Source organism: Girardinichthys multiradiatus, chromosome 17 (assembly GCF_021462225.1).
Source record: "Girardinichthys multiradiatus isolate DD_20200921_A chromosome 17, DD_fGirMul_XY1, whole genome shotgun sequence".
Classification (NCBI taxonomy): domain Eukaryota; kingdom Metazoa; phylum Chordata; class Actinopteri; order Cyprinodontiformes; family Goodeidae; genus Girardinichthys; species Girardinichthys multiradiatus.
This window is the reverse complement of record NC_061809.1, coordinates 10179206-10199951: the sequence shown is the minus strand read 5'-3', so window position 1 is coordinate 10199951 and position 20746 is coordinate 10179206. Positions and strand designations below refer to the sequence as shown.

The following is a 20746-nucleotide window of genomic DNA, read 5'->3' as shown; positions in this document are numbered from 1 at the left end:
TCAAAGGTCTCCAGTTCATTAATATGGCCTCCGGCCATCAGTGTAGTGGGCTGTGCCAGTATGAACATCCCTGTGTGACAATGTCACAGTAAAGTAATCTGTGTGTATCAGCATACCAAATCAGCAGCTCCTGGTCAGTCTGCACTAGTGAACTTTAAATTTTATGTCAGACTTTTAGTTGCATTGAAGATTCTGTCCAGGTCTCTTAGCGGTTTGTTCTAGTGTATGTCTGACCAGCTTGTTAGTTTCTACCACTCCAAGGATAACTGTACCATACTAAAAAGCTGATATGACTTTAGCAGTTCAGTTCCCAGACCTAAATCCTCTATAAAGGTGAGCTAAAGAGAATTATGTACACTGGATGATCTAGAAACTGGGAAAAGAAGAATTCTGTCTCTCTCAGAGGAGAATCCAGTTCACAGAAGACAGTTTCCAATCAGCCAGCAAACATTCCCATTAATGGCTCAGTTTCAACCCCCTCCATCATCATTCCCAACATGATCCGCATGGAGTTTGAGGCTAGACCCCATCTTAAAAGTGTCTTCAGGTAAGGTCTTTTAAGTAGCAGAATCCTAACCTTCTGAGTGGACGGAGTAGCTATAGAGATGCCCATACCGCTTCCTGGCAGGACTGACAGCACTTTGTACTAAACGGGGAAAAATTAAACAGCATTATTTTACATATTGATTAAACTCCACAGTCATAGCTACATTTAAAGTCAAACAACTTCAAATTCAGAACGAGTTCATCCTTTTATATTCTGGAACAATGTGGAAAAGTGTGATCACCTCACCTTCTGTATGTCCGTGATGTCCACTAGCTTAATCACTTTATTCTTCTTGGAGGAGCTGGATTTGGAGCTGGAGCTCTCAAAGCAAAGATAACTGACAGACAAAAGGAGAGGAGTTACAGAAGGTAAAATGAAAGCAAGCAGACATCCAGTTAGGTCAGTCAAACATCAGCTGAACTGATTCATGTTGATTGACACAAACTAAACTTTAGAACTTTTTCAGTTAAGGAGCTTCTGATCAGATCCTCCACATGAGCGAGAACGGTTAAACTTACTTCTCTGTGACGTAAAGCACTCCATTCCTGATGTAGTCTGTGGGCATCTTCCTATCTCTGTTTATCAGACAACACCTCCAGCCGTTCTCACACACTAACGGGACAGAAAGAAGGGAAATACTCAAAACCTCAAATATTAACCATCAGCTCACCATTTAAATTTGCAGTCTGAATAGTTGTAATTGGTTGTAATAAGTCTCCTTACCCGCCAGAGGGCGCTCTGATTCTGACAGGTTGAAGATCTCATGAAAGGGTCCCTTTTTGGTGCTGTGAGAGCGACCCGTGTCGTCCTCTCTGCTCATCCCGCTTGGGACTGCAGCTAGGCTGCTCCGAGACACCACCGGCTGAACCTGCGGGGTGATGAGAGGAGTGGAAGGGAGGGGAGAAGAAACAGGAAGAAAAACAAAACCAAAAAACCCAAGAGGACAAACAGGAGGCAGAAAAGTGATGGTCAACAGAAAAAGCAATGAGGGGGGGAAAAAACAAAGGGGTGAAAACGGGGAAAGGGGGAGAAAAGAGGGAGAAAAAAGTCACATCAGTGGGAGAGTCCTAAATCTTAATCTTCAGCTGTTAGTATGAACAATGTGCACCTTTGCATGTGCACTTCATTGCGTCAGGCTCAGGTGTAACGTGCAAAGCTGAGAGCGAGGCTGTCATTCACTAAGCCCCTGAATGAGCACACGCTTGTTAGTTTACAGCGCCTTCCTACAGTATTCACTGGACCTTTTCACATTTTCTCACTTCACAACCACAAACTCCAACGTATATTTTTGGAATGTTATGTGATAGAACAACACATTATTGGAAAGTCCAAGGAAATGCTAATGTACTTTCAAAATCTTTTACAAATAATTGCAGGAAGTGGGGGATACATTTGGAATAATCCCCCAACTAGAGTTAAAAGCCCAATAGGGTATACCTATTTTTCTTCTGGTAAATACTCAAACTCGGTTAGAGTGGATGAAAAACAATATTTAACTCTTACCACGGAATCGGATTTAGGTTTGGAATTTGACTAGGCCATTCTAACACATGCTTTGATTTAAACCATTTCATTGCAGCTCAGGCGGTACGTCTGGAGTCCGCTTGTAACAGTTTTTCTTCCAGGATTTTCCTGTATTTAGCTCCATCTATCTTCCCATCAGCTCTGAGCAGCTTCCCTGTCCATGCTGAAGAAAAGCATCCCCACAGCATCATGCTGCCACCACCATGGTTCTGTTCTATAAAGGCTAGATTTGTGGAGTACATGACTAATAGCTGTCATACAGTGCTCTGTGAGATGTTCAAACCTGTAACTGTTTAATAACTTTAACTTGCTTTAAACGTCTCCACAACTTGATGGGCTCTATATAGGAATGACTTCATTCCTGAAATCAACTGGATTTTATTTCTCATTTACAGGAATCAGGTTAAAGAATAAATGCAAATGCACACCACACTAGTCAGATTTCTGAAAAAATGAAAACCATGTATTATTTTCCATCCACAATGATGACTGTAAGGTGAATAAATGTGAAAAAGTTCAAGCTGTTTGTATACTTCTGCAAGGCACTGAATGTAAAATCGTGGACCTTCACATTAAATATGTATCCTGATGACTTTATAGTTACAGCTTTTCTACAATAAACTGCCACATAAAACTACCAGCATTATAAATAAGCCAGGGTTTATTAGTGCTTGTTAAGGTAAAAAGGGAGCTTTATGAAGTAAAAAAATAAAATAAACAGGTCTATATGTGCATATTGACTACTCAAACACTATTTCCCACAGAGCATCTTGCAAGTGGATCAGAAATGTCAGAAGGGGTTGTGGATCATGGAGAACAAAGTTTCACTGTAATTAAAAAATAAAGCTCTGTGTAGGTACAGAAATGTTCAAAAGTTCTCGAATATTTTCTGACATTTTTGATCCTCTCATTCACAGTCACTGTCGGGGGGCGGGGATGGGGGGTCCCGAGGTGTCACGCATCACACACACACACACACGCTTTGAGATATGAGCTTGTGGCACACCCACAGGCACAGAGGGGATGGAGGGGACCAAAGGGTGGGGTGGGGGACACACCAGAGCCCCTACCTTCTCAATGCAGGAGAGCTGAGAGAGAGAAACAACAGAACATACCTGAGACTGAAGCCACACGTGCTCACACACCAGGCAGAACAGAGAGTGAGAGTGGGTTGTGATGATTTATTGAAGAGAGCAGTGATATTTCTTTGCTCCTCTATGTGTGTGTATGTGTGTGTGGGCGGGAGGTGTTTAGATGTTGGCCTTTAGCTACACTGTCACATGACATACTGCTTTTAAGTTCAATCTGTTTAGGAAAGGTCCGAGAGAAAAGAGGCGGTTCAGCTCACTTACCCGCCGTGACACGGTGGCGTTGGTCCTCTCTTTGAGCTGGGGGTCGGTGGGAAGGCTGTTCCACACGATGTACGGTGTGTCGTACTTGTCCCGGAGCTTCGGACAGCTCTTAAACAGGAAGTCTATGACGAAGAACTTGATCCCGGCGTACACTCCTGTGGAGAGAAAACCCAGAAACAAGTGAGGGGACTATAGTTTCTCTGGGATCCTCAGCAGATAAGTCTGATCAAATGATCAAATAGGTAAAACAAAGTAAGCACAGCAACATTGACAATAGGTCAGAATTAACAACAGCTTCAGGCAGGAAACTGAGTAACAACCTGATTATGATTGGATTTTGATGTTGTGGTACTATCTGTCTGACAGCCAACACCTCTAAAGGTTCACACTGAGGGTGAGGAGAGTCTGAAAATGTTCATTGTCCTGTTCCTGCAGCAGATCGTGGAGAGAAGGTAGAGTCACTCCAATGAGTTTCTGTGCTCCCCTCAATATTCTCTACAGGGCCTTTCCCTTGTCATATTGCAGGTGGAGTAGCGAGCTGAGATACAGAACGTCAAAACACACTCCACCACAGCTCTGTAGAGCACTGTGAGAATGCTGGTAGGGGCCAAGCAAGGGTGTCAAGGTAAAGCTTCGAAGTTTTGCAGTTCAAGTTTAGTAGGAAGTGATGCTTATCCGTTTCTTCAGAAAGAGCAGCCTCTGACGGCTGGTTCTAGAAACCGGATGGGGTAATTTAGAATTCAGTGCCTTATTGCAAGAAGCTGCAAAATGTGTTTTCCTCTATTGACAGAAACATGCAAATACTGGACTTTGAGCCAGCTGGCCAGCTTTGTCCATTCCTAAGTTTTCAATTTTTACTCTGAATGTTTCCACAACAATGTAGCAGCGGAAACTAAAAGGATCAGATAAGCAACCAATGGGCTGCAGCTGCCACTCACAGGCAGGATGGAGGTAGGTTACACAACTACTGTGTGAATGCATTCGTTTATGTGCAATGAATGAAGCAGAGCTGTATTTATTCAACGTCCTTAGGCAATATTTAGAGAATGTCAACTGGATGAAACACGAGAAAGAAAGAGTGAGTGAGTGAGTGTCTCACCCATCATGAAACCCATCAGCTTGTACGGGAGGACGCAGGAGATGATGAAAGCAACCCACAGGCAGATGTAAAGCTTCCGCGTGATATCAGGCTGTACCCACATAAACAGGCTGCAACATACAGGCAACAGAAAGTAAGTCAGGGTTCTACTGTAGGCGGAGCACAATGGGATTTTAGGTGAAGGACCTACTTCTTAATCTTCTCCAGAACATCTGCCATCTTACCAAAAATGTTCTGCGGAGAGAAATAAAACAACATAAACCATCGATTTTGTCCTATCTCCATAAAAACTGACTTGGTCAGCCATGTTACCTGAGCTTTTTGTGCAACATCGAGTACAAGCTGAAACTTTTCAGATACAGTCAAGTCTTCCTTTGGGGGCTCCTGCAAAATATGTAGTCAGATTAAACTGCACTTTGACCCCCGAAGGGAGATGGATTTCCTTCTGATCCAGAAATCTGGGGCGTTTTCCTACCATGGGTTCTGAAACTTCAGGCACAATGCTCCACTGAATCCTCCACCCTCTGGCAGAAACAGAAAATATATTTATACAATTCAATTTAAAGATCCAGTTAAGACTTGATCATCCCTTTGCGGCTGTTAGTAACACTACCAAACGCCTATCCTGTCTGTTATGAACATTTAATCTGCTTTAACGCACAAAATAAAGAGAAAAATGATTCTTACCTGGCAATGAGGTAATTCAAAGACAAGCGCAGGATGGCCAGGAACAGGAACATGGGAATGGCCCAGCCATGCCAAGCAGCATTCATGTAAATCTGGAGAGAAGGAAACATTTTACCAGCAGGCGTTCAGCAATTAAACAGCTACCTTTGGCTCTAATCTTTAAACCAAAACTGAAAACTAGATGAGCGAATAGAAGAACTAGAGGTTTAATTTTGTGCTGATCAGAAGTACAATTTTAACATTTTTTTATTTGGATTTTATGTGACAGACTAACACAAAGTAGTGCAACTGTCAAGTGGAAGGAAATGGATATTTGTTTAAATAAGAATTAATAACATGTTTTGTGCATTTCTACTCAGCCTCCTTTACTTTGATACCCCAGAATAAAATCCAACCAATTGGCTTCAGAAGTTGTCTAATTAGTAAAAGGAGACGGGTAACTCTGAAGGAGCTGTTAAACGGCAACAAACATGATACGTCTTGTCCATCACCACATGTAATTGGTGCTTTTAACCACAAAACAAATATGTTAAAGAAGGTGGTCTGGTACTAGAATTAAACTTCAGTTTTAATTTTAGTCTTCGAATGTTTATGCTGTCTTTTACTTACCTTATAGGCGACACGTAAAAGGAAAACTAACCCTGCACATCACCCTGAACGCACCATACCCACAGTGAAGCATGGTGGTGGTGGTGGTGGCGGTGGCAGCATCATGCTATGGGGATGCTTTTCTTCAGCTGGGGCAGTAGACAACATTAACCATATAGCCAGAGCTGGATTAAATGGTTTTACAACAAAGCATATATTAGAATGGCTCAGTCAAAGTCAAGACCTCAATCCAGTTGAGAGTACTTGAAAAGCTCTTCATCCAAGCTGAGCCTGAGCTGTTTTGAACAGAACAAAACAAAAATGAACTCTCCAGAAGTATTGACTCAGGGGGTCTTTTCAGATTTTTAATAGTAAAAATGAAAAGCAAGTATTCCTTTTAATCCACTCGATAACCACAGGCGTTTTTGTGTTGATCTTTCATAAAATCCTAATAAAACAATCAAGCTGGAGGATGTAACGTGAAAAAACGTGGAATAAACTTATGAATACTAAACTAAGGCACTGTACATGACCAAAGATCAACTGATTTAAGACAATCTGGCACAACTGTGGACATTCATGAAGATCTAATTAGACCTCTGCAGTCTTCGGCGGAGTCATTAAAACCACAACACTGAAGTCACTCCCATTCATTTTGCTTCCTCCTCATAAGCCGACATTCTGACATCAGCAGAAAGGTTTTTCTCTTGTAAAAACCTAAAAATGTGTTGTAGGTTATTATGTATAAACACAATTTCTTAGCAAGCACCAATTGACATGCAGAGGCTCTTATGTAAAGTGTACACTCACAATGAAGGCAATAGCTGAGGTGTAGACAGAATGCCAATTAGATAAGGCGGAGAGGTTCCTTAAAAAGTTAGTGACAGGTCTGGCTCCTCGTTCTGAAACAAGATTTGAAACATATGCTTAAATTATCTTATAAGAATTCTTATTAGTAGAACTTTTAGTCATTACCAGACTGTTTGTAGGTTTAGAATAGACTAAAAGTCCAATTTTGTCACCATCTCTGTTTTTAGTCTGGATGGATCTTTAAGTACTCACTGAGTCGCCTCATGTTTTCTGTCAACCTGAAATGAGAAAAAGAAAAAGTGAAGGTTAGGAAATTGCACAGAAAAAGAAAATTCACACCATACTGAGTCATAAAAGGTTTCTGAAGGCTACAAACTCCTTTATAGAGGAGAAAGTGAAGCTTCTAACACCCTGTGTGCAAACTAAACGTTGACAGCACCTAGCTACAAGGACAATGCTAATAACATTTTTAAATAAATGGATCCACAACTGATCTACAAGAGCTGCAGTTTGACGAGCCTAAGGTCTCCCCTGTTGTCGCTCTATGTACTCAACATGTCTCTGAACACAGGCAGAATCAATACAAGAGTTCTGTTTGGGAGGACACTCAAGACACCTTTTAGCACTTAGGGGCTCCTCTGTCTCCACAGTGTTCTCCTCTGGCTGGAAGCGGAAGTCTTCTATGTAATCCCCAAATCGCTCGTAGAGCCACTTCTGCAGCCGCGAACTCCACACTTCTTTCTGCCGTTTCTCTGCTAAACACAACAAATGAATCGAGTCAGCTGTTGGATATGCTGTCACCTAAATAGAAAATAATCCAGGAGGCCTCAGTGGTTTATAAGAAAACATTAGTGAACAAAGACCAGGAAACGGAGCAGGCAGGTCAGGGATGACTGTGAGGGATACGGCTGAACCAGGTTTAGATTCTAAAACAATATGTTAAACATTTCAGGCAGCATTGAGGCGCGTGGGAACATTATGCTGCAAGGCTGCTTTTAGTCAGCAGGAACAGGAAAGCTGATCAAGGCAAACTGGTTGCACTGGATTTTATTTAGAGGTACCAGAGTACAGGGGGCTGAATACAAATGCGCACCACTTTTCACATTTTTTGTAAAAAGTTGGAACATTTTTCTCACAATTAAGTACTACTCTGGATTGGTCTACAAAAATCCCAATAAAGTACATTAAAGTTATCGCTTGTAGCGAACATACTAATTAAGAAACAATCTGATGCTGGTGACCTGATGATGTTTAAGGTTTGGTGGAATGAACTGACCATGACTACCTGGCAACAGCTAACTTCAAGACTGAAGCAAACTGGTAAAATAAAAAGCACGCCAAGTCCAGTGGGGAGAAACATTTTCCTCAAAAAAAGAAAAGCCTTTATTCCAACTGTTTAGCCTTTGGCAGCGACCACACCAACCTCTTTAGGAGCTGACATGGCTAACCATCATCAGAACAAAAACAGCCAGTACAGCGAGCTGATTGGTCTAAACCTGCGGCCCTCTCTTTTAAAAAACTAGCAACAGCAAAAGGACAAAATCCTCTGTTAAACAACAACACTACATATATTATTATTATTGAAATATTTATACTTCAGTATTACTTTGAATAATTAAAAGTATTATTGACTATTAATTACATATTTCAACTGATTATTCTATTTCAAATAATATTTTTAGTTAATAGCAATGATCATAACTTAAGAATTTTATTAATAACTCAAAATAATTAATAAGAGCTTAAACAAAACAGTTTCAATTACTCCTGCTTGTGCAAACACTCCTTTGCATCCCTCCAATTCAAGGTAAGACTCAGACTCATCTGACCCATATGAAGTGGTCCACAATCATAACCTATTTTACTAAATTAGCTTCTGCCGCCACCCTGATAGCACTTGGGTGTCTTCCTTTTCTCTAAAAGCCACCCACACACAGCCACATACACTCACACACAGATCACTCTGTCATTGGAAGTCAAATTTTGACTAAAACACACATACAAAGATACACACATACAGGATCTCTGCACTAATGAAACAAACAAACAAACACTGCCACTTGTGGTGCACATTAGAAGCGACAGCAAAAAAAAAAAAAAAAAAACATTTACGCACAATGTTGTTCATTGTGAAGCTCATTTGCCTTTACGGCACAGAGGAAAACACTCTGTGTGTGTATTTCAACTCTCACACTGTTTCATGTCTGACAGTAGACCACAAATACTTGCGGCCCACTCAGTTTCAGTTGCATGTTTTTCTACAGCACATCCTAAAGCCCCACCTCCCCTGCAAACCGAAAATGTCATTTTGATCGAAGTACTTGATCGAAGCCCACCTCTCCCAATCATTTCCTGTCTGTCCCCCCCATCACCCGACCCGCTCTGTCCCCGCAGAAACTAACCTGTCCCATTGTTGGAGGGTGACTGCTGTTTTCGGGGAGGCTGTGGTGGAGAGTCCTCCAACCTGAAGGTAGAGAAAGCACGGATGATTGACAACGTCTGATTTTTACCACGAGCTTTGGGGTCACAAATGAATCTCTCAGGAAGCGCTTCGCTCGATAAACACCTGCCATGACAGACAGAGAGATGGATACAGGCATATTGATTTGAAGCAACTTTAGCCACAATATGTCGGAGTTAAGACAACAGTAACAGAAGGTGCTTGACAAAATGATCAGGACCATAATAAAAATAGAGGACAGCCTCTACTCCTACCCTCCACGTGTATTGATTCAGACGCCACGGTTTTATGCAAAGCAGATTATAAATATGACATGAATGAGTGTATCAGCTGAAATACCAGAAATTATAAAATGATTGAAGCAAAATTAGAGACATTGAGAAATCAGTGGATGGCAGGAATCAGCCAATCACTGTCTTAGCCAATGGGAAACCTTCAAAATCTGATATTTTCAGTAAACAAACTATACACAAGAGTTACTGGGTCAGGTCGCACTGAAAATAAAACCAAAACAGTCTTTGGTGCATATGTTGTTGCTGAGGGAAGAAGACTCAAAGTTAGCCATTTTTAGTATCAGTGAGGTGTTTCAATTTAAATAAGAGGAAGCAAAGATGTAAAAAGCTTTTTTAAGAAGAAACTAAAACGTCATTTATACTAAGGTGATGCTCCTGACAAAAGGTTTTAGAACTAAGTCATTTTGTCTGTTAGAAATGAATAGTAAAACCATGTTTTACTTTAACTGCTTTCTTACACAGATAGTGCAACATTACCTCTGCATAAAACCTAATTAATGTCCACTTACTGACCACTCAGACAGGCTAAAAACATTTTTAATGCTGCTGATTATAGTCTTTAAAGATAAACCAAAACTAGCCGGTCAACAGTCTGACTGATAGAACTCTAATCAGGCAAACGTCCAGAAATAAGAATAAGGTTATGGACTAGACTCGACACTTTTAGTCTCAACTGTTGCACATTTTTTTGTGATAGCCACTAAGAAAATACAGGAAGTAAAAGACAATATCAATCTTACCACCAAGCAACTGTCACATTTAAAGCCATTCTTTGTTTTGGCAAACCAGATGAGCAGGTTATCAGAGGAAAATAACCCCAAGAGCCTCACAGGAGGTCCTTCATTCTACTGGCAGACTACTAATACATTAGAATTCCCATTTAGGATTAAGTACATTTTTTTTCTTTTGCTTTACTCTCCCATCAGAATCCCGCCAGCTGGAGACTACCAGTAATGAAAAAAAAGCTCTCAGTTCAGGACACATTACAAAGCTTCCTCCAAACACCTGCTGTGTATCACATTCCTGAGGCCATGTTGCTGTACTGACAATCATTTGGAGATCTCCAGAGGAATTTCTCACTGGCGGTCAGTAGGGGCATCATCTGACTGGACACGACCTAGGCAGGCAGAGCCCTGTGGCGCAACCCCAGCTGACACCAGAATAACTGGGGTCACAAAGAGTGATTTACGACTCGGATTGACGGGTACTTCATTCCTGTTTTTCCATCTCCTTTAAAGCACACACACAAACTTGCGTCCTTGAAGAATTCTCCGCCTACCAAGCTGCTGATGCGTCTATTTATAACAGGAAACCTTTGCCAGTTCCAGCACTAATAAACAGACACACACTTGACCTATGGTGTACTCTGCAGAGCTGAAACCTTCCAAAGTTCACTGAACCTGTGCCCTGTTTTTTCCCCTCATCATCCAACACATCTCCAGCTGTTCATTTCATGCACCTGACTTCTTTCCAGCTTACCTCGTTCTGAGGACCTCATTCATCTTCTGCTCCAGATCCAGCCTTTTACTCCGCTCTCTTTCCAGCTCCTGCCGCAGGGAGTCCACATTCGTCTCTTCTCGTAACTTCCTGAGCTCCTCCTCTAAAAAAGAACAGAAATCCTGGAGATCAGTTTCCAACATTGTGTTAAGAAAACAAACCAGCCACAAAGAGCTGTAGACAGAATCAGAGTCAAAGTTTAAACAGACTTTCAAACAGGGTTGTACAACACTAATTTCCTGATCATTAATAAATGACTAAAATTCATAAAAATAAAGACTTGAACACAGCAATTTAGTGAATTTAAGACTTTTTAAGGCCCCATGGGAACCCTGTTTAAAGGTGGAGTCAGAGTCACCCTACATCCTTCAGCTGTCTCACATACACAATGTCCTCCCCTCAGTCAGCTGGTTTCAGGTATCAGGACTTTCTGAGCCTCGACTGCAGCATCAGCAGCGTTTCCTCTCACGCCATTGTCCCTGGCTAAAGGGACACATGAATATTGGAGGAGGGAAGAGGCCAATAAAAGTGTGCTGGTGTGCAGAAGCTTCACGGAACGCACATATGTTCGAAAATACATTTTAAATCCCACAAATGCAGAGAAATAAGGCACTTTTAAAAAAGGTTTATTAAACACAGACCCTTGAAAAACAATTTAAAAAAAACTAAGTATTACCTTAACTAGAACATGTTATAAAAACATTTAAAAAGAGTCACACGAGAAGAAAGTGCTTTATAGAGGCCCGTGCACCACATTCATCACACAGGCATTAAGGGTATTAATATGCAAGAACTTGGCTGCTACTCTCCTTCTCAGCCAATCTCACATATTACATTTGTCCTTCATCGCGCCCCATTAATGCTAATGAAACACCTCCTGCTATTATGGCATCAGTTCCAACCCTGGAGGAGGACAACCATATGACCACCATTGTTGAAAGTATGTGTAGAGTTAAAATACACACTAAAACCGACTTTGAACATACTTATTAATACACAGATTTACACAATTTAACAATCTAATCAAGAATAGTGTAAATACTTTCATCTTGCCTTACATTGAACTAAATCGTCTTTTTAAATTCCCCACACTGGGCTGATGAGATTATCCAACACGCAATGACTCTGACCTCAAATAAAATGTTTAAAACATGTAGTAAACCTCTTAAAGTTATTGGTCAAGCTTGTACGCTTTGTCCCTTCCTAGTGTAAAATGACCCTGAAGGAATAAGCGGCTCCGGACCCTGAAAACTGTTGTATGTAAATGTTTGGGAACACTGTCCATCAAGGCAGCCAAGATGCACCAACCAAGGATCCCGCCGCATCAAGACAACAGAACGTTTGTCCACTTGTTTAAAATTGGGCTGCGTTGTTTGTGTTCACTGGAACATTCTTTAATCGTTCAGCAAGATCATTTATGGGACTGTTTTGTTAGTTAATGCATCATTATGTTGGTGTTATTACCGATAGTTGCATCATTGATTCTAAGCTACACGCCACATAATCATACAGTTAATATTGTAATTCTGAGAAAGAAAACATTTTATGAATATGTTCCTCTCATTCCTGTCATTCAATTTAAGGATCCTGAAAGGGCCTGATTGCTGCAAGACCCATATAACCAATAAATAACTTAAAAATGACCTGTCAGACAACATGAAGTAGGCTGAAAGATCTGAAACTCATACAACCGATCATGCCCTTGAAAGAAGTTCAAGACCTGATGAGAAACAAAGCCATTGCCATTTATCAGGCTGGAAATGAGTACAAAGTCCTTTCTAAGGCTTTGGGACTCCAACAAACCACAGAGAGAAGTACTGATCCACAAATGGATCAATCATTAAACAGTGGTGAAGGTTCCCAGGAGTGGGTGCCTCGACAGCTCATCCAGGTCACAAAGGAACCCAAAACAACATCTACAGGGGTTGGACAATGAAACTGAAACACCTGTCATTTTAGTGTGGGAGGTTTCAAGGCTAAATTGGACCAGCCGGTGGCCAGTCTTCATTGATTGCACATTGCACCAGTAAGAGCAGAGTGTGAAGGTTCAATTAGCAGGGTAAGAGCACAGTTTTGCTCAAAATATTGAAATGCACACAACATTATGGGTGACATACCAGAGTTCAAAAGAGGACAAATTGTTGGTGCAAGTCTTGCTGGTGCATCTGTGACCAAGACAGCAATTCTTTGTGATGTATCAAGAGCCACGGTATCCAGGGTAATGTCAGCATACCACCAAGAAGGACGAACTACATCCAACAGGATTAAATGTCGACGCAACAGGAAGCTGACTGAAAGGGATGTTTGGGTGCTAACCCAGATTGTATCCAAAAACCATAAAACCACGGCTGCCCAAATCACGGCAGAATTAAATGTGCACCTCAACTCTCCTGTTTCCACCAGAACTGTCTGTCAGGAGCTCCACAGGGTCAATATACACGGCCAGGCTGCTATAGCCAAACCTTTGATCACTCATGCCAATGCCAAACGTCGGTTTCAATGGTGCAAGGAGTGCAAATCTTGGGCTGTGGACAATGTGAAACATGTATTGTTCTCTGATGAGTCCACCTTTAGAGTTTTCCCCGTATCCGGGAGAGTTACGGTGTGGAGAAGCCCCAAAGAAGCGTACCACCCAGACTGTTGCATGTCCAGAGTGAAGCATGGGGGTGGATCAGTGATGGTTTGGGCTACCATATCATGGCATTCCCTTGGCCCAATACTTGTGCTAGATGGGCACGTCACTGCCAAGGACTACCGAACCATTCTTGAGGACCATGTGCATCCAATGGTTCAAACATTGTATCCTGAAGGCGGTGCCGTGTATCAGGATGACAATGCACCAATACACACAGCAAGACTGGTGAAAGATTGGTTTGATGAACATGAAAGTGAAGTTGAACATCTCCCATGGCCTGCACAGTCACCAGATCTAAATATTATTGAGCCACTTTGGGGTGTTTTGGAGGAGCGAGTCAGGAAACGTTTTCCTCCACCAGTATCACGTAGTGACCAGACCAAGAAGAATGGCTTAAAATCCCTCTGACCACTGTGCAGGACTTGTAATATGTCATTCCCAAGATGAATTGACGCTGTATTGGCCACAAAAGGAGGCCCTACACCATACTAATAGATTATTGTGGTCTAAAACCAGGTGTTTCAGTTTCATTGTCGAACCCCTGTAGATGGTCAGCATCCCTTTCCTCAGTTAAGGACAATTTTCATGATTCAACAATGAGACAAAAAAAGAGAGGAGAAGATCACATCTATGGGAGAATTGCAAGGTTTAAACCACTGCTAAGCAAAATAAACAACTATTAATGAACTGTTGAAGATTCAGGGGATGATTACTTTTTCACATAGGGTTCCAGTAGGTTTGGATAGCAAACAGTCACCTGGCTCAGGAATATATGTATGGTACAGCCTTTAAAGTATAAGCAATAAGGTTGAATAGGGGGGTAAGCAGCTTAATGTTCGCCTGATGGTGAACGTGTTAAACTGCAAACACAAGCTGAAGAGCATTATGGTAGGTGTAGTCAGAAAAGGTACATTATACAATAAAACACAAAGCTAAACTGGGATATTTTACAGAAAAATGGCATGAAAAGTTTATCTGGGTTCAAACTGCAACATATAACTGTTGTTCTGTATCTTCGAAGTATACCCTCCTACATTTAATGTGTTATGGTTATGTTTGTCTACGTGATCTTTTGCAGTTTCCTTTAGTTTGCACAGAAATTCATCTTTTAAGCTACGTGAAATAAAAGATGCCGGATCCCAGAAGTCCATCCAGGACACCACTGTGGAAATAGGGCATCTAGTGTGTGATACAACACAATATCCTGTGTGTCGGACAAAAAAAAAAAAAAACTAGAGTACAGTCATGTCCCTATTCCAGAGTGGCTCCCTACATTAGAAACTATATTAATAATTCTGTCAATATGCCTGCCTGCTCTGCTTTTAAAATAGGACTGCAGCCTTCTATATAAAACCCTCATTTTAACTTTTAGAATCACAGGGTATCTTTGGCAAAATGAAGGCCAGTAACTAAACCATTTATTTGCAACACAAAATAGGCATTAACTAAATGTCAAGCCAAGAGATGTCACTTTAAATCACTGTGGCCTTCTCCAGCGTGCCCTCTTCTGAAAAACATTTAACTTCATTTACAAAAAAAAAAAACTTCAGTTTAAAGAACAACATCTTTTTAAAACAGGTGATGGAAACCAGAAGAGGAGTACATCTGGAACAGAGGGTAAAGTTTTAGCCCAACTGTTAAAAAAATAAAAATTTAATATCCAATACCAAACCACTGTTAGTCACTGTTGCCTCGTTCTATCCAATTATATTCTGAGCTAAGGCATGGGCTGATTTCTGTTGTCAAGGTACGAAGATTATTCTGGGGACCAACTAATAATCAATCAGGTACCCTATGTACTTTCTGTGGGCGCACCACCTATTCTCGGTACCTGTACATGTTAGCTCGCTTGTTCCAAGTCTGCACAAATTCTCAGAGTAAATTCAAAATAAATACAACCACAACTAAAACTGTAGTCGTTTAGCAGGCATTATTCACTAGGCCTCATTAAAAATTATAGAAAGATTATTGAACAAACAATAACATTTAAAATCTGTGAAAACCCCCCCATAACTGAACCTGCTGTAAATGAGGAAACTGCGAATCCACCGTATGATTTAATTAAAAAAATAGGGCTTAATTTATTATATTTTTAACAACTCACACTGGAGGCGTCTAGCTGTCGGATGCTGCTCCAAGATGCATAATCCAGCAACCCTTCTTCTGATTGTTTTCCCCTCATTTCTGAGAGTCACAAAAACTAAAAATTAAACTACCCACAGCTGGAGTTCATTTGACTACTGCACTTCAGCCCGACACGACAAATGCATGTCAATGGTCCGAATTGACACGCATAAAATTATGCACTACACAGTGGTGGTCCCATTGTGTTTTAACTTGATGAAATTCCCGTGTCAGCACACAGCTCCTTGGTGCTAGGGTCAATGCTCATGCAATTAAGTGGTGCAACCATTAAAGGAGAGCTCTGCTGCAGACAACAGCTGGCAGACAATGGAGACAATATGCCCTTGTAACTTCCTGTAGTGCACTGCAGTTCTAAAAGCTGATGTGGTTTCCACCAACAACAAAATTTGGCATTGATTATGTCAGCTAAAGCTGGGTGGAATTCCAAGCTGGCTTAAATGATTACGGAAACCCAGACATGTGAAATACATTTACTGCAACACTGAGACTATCAAAAATGTATTTCACCTTCATTGGTAAAAATCCAGGTTTCATTTCTAACTAGACTAGATAGTAATTACATATAAAAGATTAAAGCTTGCTGAGAGTCAGCCAAACTATGATCAGCTACAAAGAATTGTAAAAATACAAAGAAAGTATTTCTGCTCAAACATAGGTACTTCAGCTGGATAAATATAACGTAGCTTAGAGAATCATAATACATTTTTGTTAAATTCTTAAACTGTTTGCCTACAAATTCCTAAGTCTAAAGCTGACAAACTTACTGAGGTTAAGGTTACTTTTATGGCTTTTGATCCTATCCACAGCTCCACTGTAGAGTAGTTCAAAGGTGTCAAAGGTGCAGTCCTCCAGCTTGCACATGCCCTTACGTCTCTGTAGCTGTCCACTTCCTGGGACACTCCCACAGGAACGGGACGGCAGGGTTGCTGCCTTGGATTTGTCCTGAAATCGAGCCATGGCTTCAAGTTGTTTGGCCCTCTCTGCTACAAAAACACGTCAAAGTCCCTCCAAACCCAAAGCTACAGTATATATGTTTTATCCATAAATGAGGCAGCAGCTAAATGGCAAAAATCCTGTATCAGTCGCAACACAACAGAGCTGCATACTGAATGATGGTCAGTGGTTGGAGGTGGTTTGCTGGTGGAAACAGAAGAAGGGCAGTGGAGGTAGAGAGGGGTGGGGCTTTGCTGGCTGGCCGGCACACTAAGAGGGCTCGGAATGGGAGATTTCCAAACACACTGGAGGGGCCACAAACTATGCCTGTACTTAATTCAGAACAACTGTATAAAAATGTGCTTTAATGTTTTTTAACAAGGTTGGGTTGTTTGAAACAGTGTTTCCTTATACTACAAAATATGTACAAGATACTGTCTTTTATTCAAGTAGGCAAACTTTTTAGGCCATGAAAGAGAAAGTACAGCGGCACGTTTTCTAAACCAGTCCAAAGACAATGGCTCCTTTCATTAAAGGATGGAAGGGGTGGGGGGCATTGCGGTGGGGTGTAGGTAGACACAGAGAAAATGAGCTGCTTCACACTGGCTTCTCATTGTTCACATGCACAACAATGTTTGCCAAATCACTAGTTGACTTGGACAGAACAAGGTTCAGGGCTTTCAGCCAATCTGCAGATCAACAGTCTGACCAATGAAAGAGCGCGAAAGGCGATGGGGGGGTAGCAAACAAAACAGCTCAAACACTGGTAGTTAAGTTAGAGACAAGAGTCAGACACAATCTGCCCAATGTTTAAAACGCCTATGGTAATGCCTTTTTAGCTATATAGGCTGAAATTAAACTAACTTAAAAAAAGTTTCAAATCAGGTAACGAAACAATGTTTCATGCTTTGTTGCAGTGCAAACCAACATTACAAAATCTGAAACACTTCTACAAAGCTTGAGACAAATTGACATATAAGAAAACACTTTAACAAGATGTGAAACATTTACAATCCCGAAACACATTTACAAATGTCAAAATGTAACAGAAAGGGAATCTGCCAACTCCGAGGCTGACCCAGAAGTGATTTCGGGAGCGCTCATGGTGGACAACAAGATGGACAACAATCGAGTGCCGTTTTGTGGCACGCATATGAGTAGATTAACTCTGTTTTGTTTTTCGTGTGGTCGGTCCTTAGAATCTGAGAGACCGCAAGCTCAACTCGTGCCAGTGGCTACTAGAAATGGGTGCCAGACCAGCAGTAATAGCCTCTAAGATGCTGCCACGCCAGCTGCCGCTGTTTTTATCAAAGCAAATGCTTATTATCGGCAAATAGGTTGTCACTATAGTTATTAGCTATTGACTGTAAGTCAAATGTTTTGTGTTGTACACAAAAACATGAATTACGGCAGTGGTGCTTGCTAAGATCTTAGTAAAAGCAATATTTTTTTAACGAACTGACTCGTGGTCGATTTCGTTGTTGCTGTTATTATATTAGATATTTAAAAGTCCAACCGCGAATATGTATGCATGACATTTTAGTTTTTGTCACGGTTTTATGTTCATTAATTGAGAAAGCCCATTTATCTTCCCTAACCTTTAACACTTATTTAAACAAAATTGTTTCCAGTGACCGGTCTCACTTCACGTCAACAGAACACCTCCAGGTGTTCGTTTGTAAATTTCACCAACATCTGATGTGGAATTTCCCCACAAAATAATGTGATTTTATTCAACATTCATTACTCATCCTCATAGTTCAAATTTCCAATTTCCAGAAATTTGACTTCTTTTATGACACAGAACGTCTGTCAAATGTAATTTTAAAACATGTTTCACATGTTGCCACATAATTGTTGACAATAACCTATAATGTAGTTAAGAGATGCACCAAAAAAGCTTAAAGTTGATGATACCAATTTCTGGTTTTCTTTCAGATTTGACCAGAATAAAAAAGTATTATTGTAATGAATTAACATGAAATAAAGATCAAGAAATCAGTTAAAGAAAACAAAATGGCAAGTTTTGGTCACTTAATGACTGATCGGTGCGTCATTACTGCTTATAAAAAACATAAATAGTAAACAACGTTATGAGATAAATGAAAGGCTTTAAAGAGACTGAATTCTAACAGACGTTTGCTTAAGCAATTGTTGACAAACCTCAAAAATCCTGATAAATGCACCTTTAATGCTTTTCCAAGTATTTCCAATTTATTTTCAATAATCTCCATAATACAGTAATCCAGTTTGTGGTCAGGCTGAACCAAGAATGAATATCTTATGTTCTTTAATCGTATCTACAATTCCTCTGCCTCTCACTGGCTTCCTCCCACTCAGACACAGCGATCCCTGAATGACCTAGATTTCCCTCACTTTCACGATCTTCCTCTTCAGTTTAGGACAGCTTCTCATATGTCACGCTGTTGTGTCTGAAATAAAAGAGTGAAACTCCTTCACCGATTGATTTGGGAAGGACAGGATGTACTGTTTGTATACCTATGATTCACATCAATGCCAGAGGAGAAACAGGAGCTTTTGATAAATAATCGAGATACACAACGAGCTAATGTGGCTTCAGCAGGCAGAAACAATAACCAGAACACATTTCATTACAGAGATCTGGCTCTAGTTTCCCCAGCAGTGATGGGCACCAACAGTAAGAGGGAAAACAAGTGATTTGTATAGTTTTTAACCAACTATATATGTATTCACACATCAATCTGCATTAACAGGGACTTTTACTGGACATACAAAACTCTTTCTAAATAAAGCTGTGGACCACTTTGTGTTGCTGGGCTTAAATCCCATGTAGCCTTTGCTCCTTCATGCACTTTGACATGTTCCATTCTATAGTGTGACAGGATTTACAATAAAGATTTTATTGTACCATGCTTGCCTAGTGTGACATGTTCAGTTTTGAGATGGCACAGTGTGTCGGGCTTTAGAGATTGGTCCAACGAGGCTGAATCTATGGACACTTTCTAGATGTTTAATTGAGAAGCATGTTGAAAAGCTGCATGCTACAGCTTAGAAAATATGCAATAACTAGTTTGTATAAGCCCCTTTCTTTTTCACAATGCTTTATTCTGGATACATATCTACAGGGATTATTGCATCAATAAAAAGGTCTATAAATTACTTAGTATTTCTTCAATATTCTCATGGCTCCAGCTGACAGCTGAAAAATAAGCGCTATTGAAGAATGTTGCATTTTCTCATTAGTTACAAGGCCTTCACTCTAAAGCTCAAACACACATAATTCACAAAGAGGAGTATTGATTTTTTTTGCAACACTTCTATAAATTTGTAAAGCAGAAAGCTCCCTAGTCCCACAGTAGCTGTCCAATACACAGTGTGTCAGGTTTACAGTTACCTGTTAAAATGCAAGGCAAAGAATGCAGAGCTCGATTACTGCTCCAGGCGTAGCTGAATAAACACAACTGTGAAATATAAAAAAAACACATCCAGATATTCTTAAGAGGCCTGATTCTGTAGTAAAAGTGAATAAAACACCTAGTGGAGTACACGGTTTGCATGTTAATGACTTGATCCGTGATGAACAACACATCCTGATGTACGGACATAACAGATACTTGCTGCTGGTGTGATTTAGTGAGCACTAAACAGCACCACAGAGAAAGCACCGCATTACGGAGCTAATTCACCTCCAATTCCATTAGCTTTCAGTTGTGCAGCTGCAGAGCAGCTCCTGTTTGGGGTGCACCATGTCTGAGTGTGTTCCCCTACCCAGTTTGAAGTAGGGCAGCAGCTAGGACACTGTATCGATCAGCAAGGCACTGCTGGGTTTAAAGCATTGCCTGCTGCTGCGCGCTGACCTTCAATACATAACCAACCACAGAAATACATGCAGCGCTTTCTAACTTTATAGACCTATGAAAAGGTATAACCAATAAACTCCAACTGAGAGAGGACCTAGTTACTGCAAAGTGAAATATGACAATTATACATATAAGATTCTTTTTATGCTGGTTTGCAATGTAAAAGATGGGATTATAGCCATGATTCAAATATAGGCGAGAGGCGAAGAGACAAAGGGACATCTGAGAAGATGAAACAGAGGAAGAGCTTTTAAAATAGTTCGCTGAGGGAAGCAATAAAAGCTGAGCACATTAAGCCCTTCTAATATAATGACATAAGGTGACCACCCTCTG

The 20746-nt window shown here is 40.7% G+C and overlaps 1 protein-coding gene across 1 annotated transcript in view; it reads right to left on the bottom strand.

Annotated features, from left to right (window-relative positions):
- Nucleotides 1-20746, bottom strand: part of gramd4a (GRAM domain containing 4a) — a 53421-nt gene that overhangs the window by 6527 nt on the left and 26148 nt on the right. The window contains exons 4-18 of the mRNA XM_047389624.1: nucleotides 10841-10961; nucleotides 9010-9071; nucleotides 7224-7359; nucleotides 6860-6885; nucleotides 6608-6699; nucleotides 5210-5301; nucleotides 4998-5046; nucleotides 4835-4906; nucleotides 4713-4756; nucleotides 4523-4632; nucleotides 3424-3578; nucleotides 1271-1415; nucleotides 1066-1159; nucleotides 794-884; nucleotides 578-646 (exon numbers count right to left, since the gene is read on the bottom strand). Of these exons, the coding sequence (XP_047245580.1) occupies nucleotides 578-646; nucleotides 794-884; nucleotides 1066-1159; nucleotides 1271-1415; nucleotides 3424-3578; nucleotides 4523-4632; nucleotides 4713-4756; nucleotides 4835-4906; nucleotides 4998-5046; nucleotides 5210-5301; nucleotides 6608-6699; nucleotides 6860-6885; nucleotides 7224-7359; nucleotides 9010-9071; nucleotides 10841-10961 (1358 nt within the window). The remainder of the gene's footprint in view (nucleotides 1-577; nucleotides 647-793; nucleotides 885-1065; nucleotides 1160-1270; nucleotides 1416-3423; nucleotides 3579-4522; nucleotides 4633-4712; nucleotides 4757-4834; nucleotides 4907-4997; nucleotides 5047-5209; nucleotides 5302-6607; nucleotides 6700-6859; nucleotides 6886-7223; nucleotides 7360-9009; nucleotides 9072-10840; nucleotides 10962-20746) is intronic.